This window comes from Rhagoletis pomonella, unplaced genomic scaffold, assembly GCF_013731165.1.
Source record: "Rhagoletis pomonella isolate Grant_MI unplaced genomic scaffold, Rhpom_1.0 Rhpom_scaffold_21851, whole genome shotgun sequence".
NCBI lineage: Eukaryota > Metazoa > Arthropoda > Insecta > Diptera > Tephritidae > Rhagoletis > Rhagoletis pomonella.
This window is the reverse complement of record NW_023480359.1, coordinates 1-2,188: the sequence shown is the minus strand read 5'-3', so window position 1 is coordinate 2,188 and position 2,188 is coordinate 1. Positions and strand designations below refer to the sequence as shown.

At 35.5% G+C, this 2,188-nt stretch overlaps 1 protein-coding gene across 2 annotated transcripts; it reads right to left on the bottom strand.

Annotated features, from left to right (window-relative positions):
* Positions 1 to 6: 6 nt before the first annotated feature.
* LOC118732531 (REPTOR-binding partner-like) lies at positions 7 to 1,586 on the bottom strand. 2 transcript variants are annotated; one of them, XM_036461662.1, is made up of 4 exons: positions 1,434 to 1,581; positions 457 to 538; positions 270 to 391; positions 7 to 203 (listed from the first exon to the last, which is right to left on the bottom strand). In XM_036461662.1, the coding sequence occupies exons 1-4, from the start codon at positions 1,476 to 1,478 to the stop codon at positions 102 to 104; spliced, it is 351 nt and encodes a 116-aa protein (XP_036317555.1). In that variant the 5' UTR covers positions 1,479 to 1,581; the 3' UTR covers positions 7 to 101. The 2 variants fall into 2 exon arrangements, with proteins under 2 accessions (XP_036317555.1, XP_036317556.1); XM_036461663.1 differs by having other exon boundaries at positions 110 to 203; positions 266 to 391; positions 1,434 to 1,586.
* Between the last annotated feature and the right edge of the window lie 602 nt (positions 1,587 to 2,188).

Here is a 2,188-nt window from a genome sequence, read left to right as displayed (position 1 = left end):
ACTCCCTAATTTTGTTTGCAGCCCACAATTAGAATTTACATTGTTATAAAAACCAAAACAAAAGCTGTTAAAACCCTTACAAACTACCGAGGTATTTAGTTTTACATAACTTGTTCCTGTTTTAGCACACCCGCCTCTTCAAGTAACTGTTGAAAACCATCAGGTATGTTGCCTTCACTTAGTTCGGAGCTCCACTTTTTGTACTATAAAAAAGCGGTTGAATAAATTTAGCAACTAAAGTATATAAATAATTGTGTATATTGACCTACTCGCTCCAGTTCTTCACGCAAAGCTATTACAGCTTTCTCTCGGTCTGCCACCAACTCTTCCAAATACTGGTATCGCAATTTTTTGCGGGCACGACATTCCCGCGCACTTTGGCGACTACGTTCTGTCAAAAATTAATAAGCATTTGGTTTATACAGATACATTATTTATATATATGTACATACGCACCTAATTTGGCTCTTATATCGACTTTTTCTGTTGAAGCCTTGCGACCAGGTTTGCGTCCGCGTTTACCAGTCTCTTTACGTTCCTAGAAAGATAAATCATTTTTTCTTTAATAGATTTATTTACGAAAAAAGACGGCACATGCCATCATTTTGATTCCTTCATTAAACTTCACAAACATACCCTTATTTAGGGTCAAGAAAGGTATAATAAATAAGGCACGAATCCTTCGAAGTAAAGTACAGCAAGTTTACGCCCTCCTTAGTATACATAAGTATACTAAGTATATGCTGGCATTCAAATAAACCTGATAAATCTAGTACACACGTATATCTTCAGGATCATTGCAAAAGGCCTTATTTGACCCTATTCGGAATCTCTTTTAATATTTTTTAGCTTTCAAATGAACCTGCTTAACAATAAATAGCTTAACAACTATTAGCTATTGATTTGGTAAAGTAATATATGTATGTATTTAGCTAAAAAAAAACCTCCCTCAATTTCGCCTTCAAATCAAATTAAACAGCGTTTCCAGTGCCAAATTCAAGCTTCGATTTTCTTGAAAAACTAAAATTTTCAAATAGAGTACTTACAATGATGACGACATGTTTAAAAAATGTAGATTCTTTGTTAAAGCGAGATTGTCCCTATTATGAATTTTCATACGATAGACGATAAACGCTTGCAAGCGTATCGTATGAAATCAGTTCTTGTATTATAGTTTTCATATGCCCGACAGGTGAATTGTTGTTAATAGCTGTAGTTTTTGTTCACTTTTCCTTGCAAACCAGCACAAATCAGCAACGCTAACTTTCGGATTTCATACAACATCGATTCGTAAGAGAAAAGCAGAACGCAAACGTTTATCGTGCATCGTATGAATTCATATTAGGGGGGTATTAGCTATTACAAACATTCAGTAACTACGCAGTAAAGTCATTTGATGTCCTGGACATATAGACCAATATAGACATACTCACCGAGAGATTTGGCTCCTCAATCATCTGCATATCTTCACAATCCATTTTTTTGAATCTTAAATACTATTTCCCCTCAACTCAATAAAAATATTTAATTTTTTAACTCCACTGTGTTTATCAACAGTTGCGATTTTTTTGCTTTTTTGTTGTCTATTTATGATATGGTTACCAACTTCCTTTGCAGTGGTAATTTTAGTTAAAATGCCGCCAGATGTCGCTTGTAATCACAATGGCTTATTTTCTTAGACTGCGTCTATACACGAAAACTTTTGTCCCCTCGATTTTTCACATTCCCTTTTGGTGTTGCTCGTTTCACGGTGCAGCGAACAAAGGTGGCGCCGTCAGTGGTACCGCTACTTTGGTTTTGCCGATTTTGACACTTGTGGTAACTTGTAAATAAACCTTTGTTTACAAATCAGCGAAAGAGAAATTTGAATTATAAGTGAAAAATCAGTTTAAATTGTGTTAACTTGGAATTTGTGAGTGATTTTAGAGATGCAGACTGCGTAAAAACTAATACAATGAAGTGATGTTTGTTAAATTGCGACAGCCGTCAAGATGCAAGAAGCGTAGATGCAAGTGTAGGGCGGGAACGAATCGCTGCATTTTGTGTACATAGGGCACGGCAAAGCCGTTCTCGAAATGTTTCTCAGCAAAAAAAATTCCACAAATCAACGGTAAGCCCCAGTACTTCAAACTTACATTTTGTTATACTAATTGAATGGGTCACAAAACTGCATACTCAAAATCTTTCT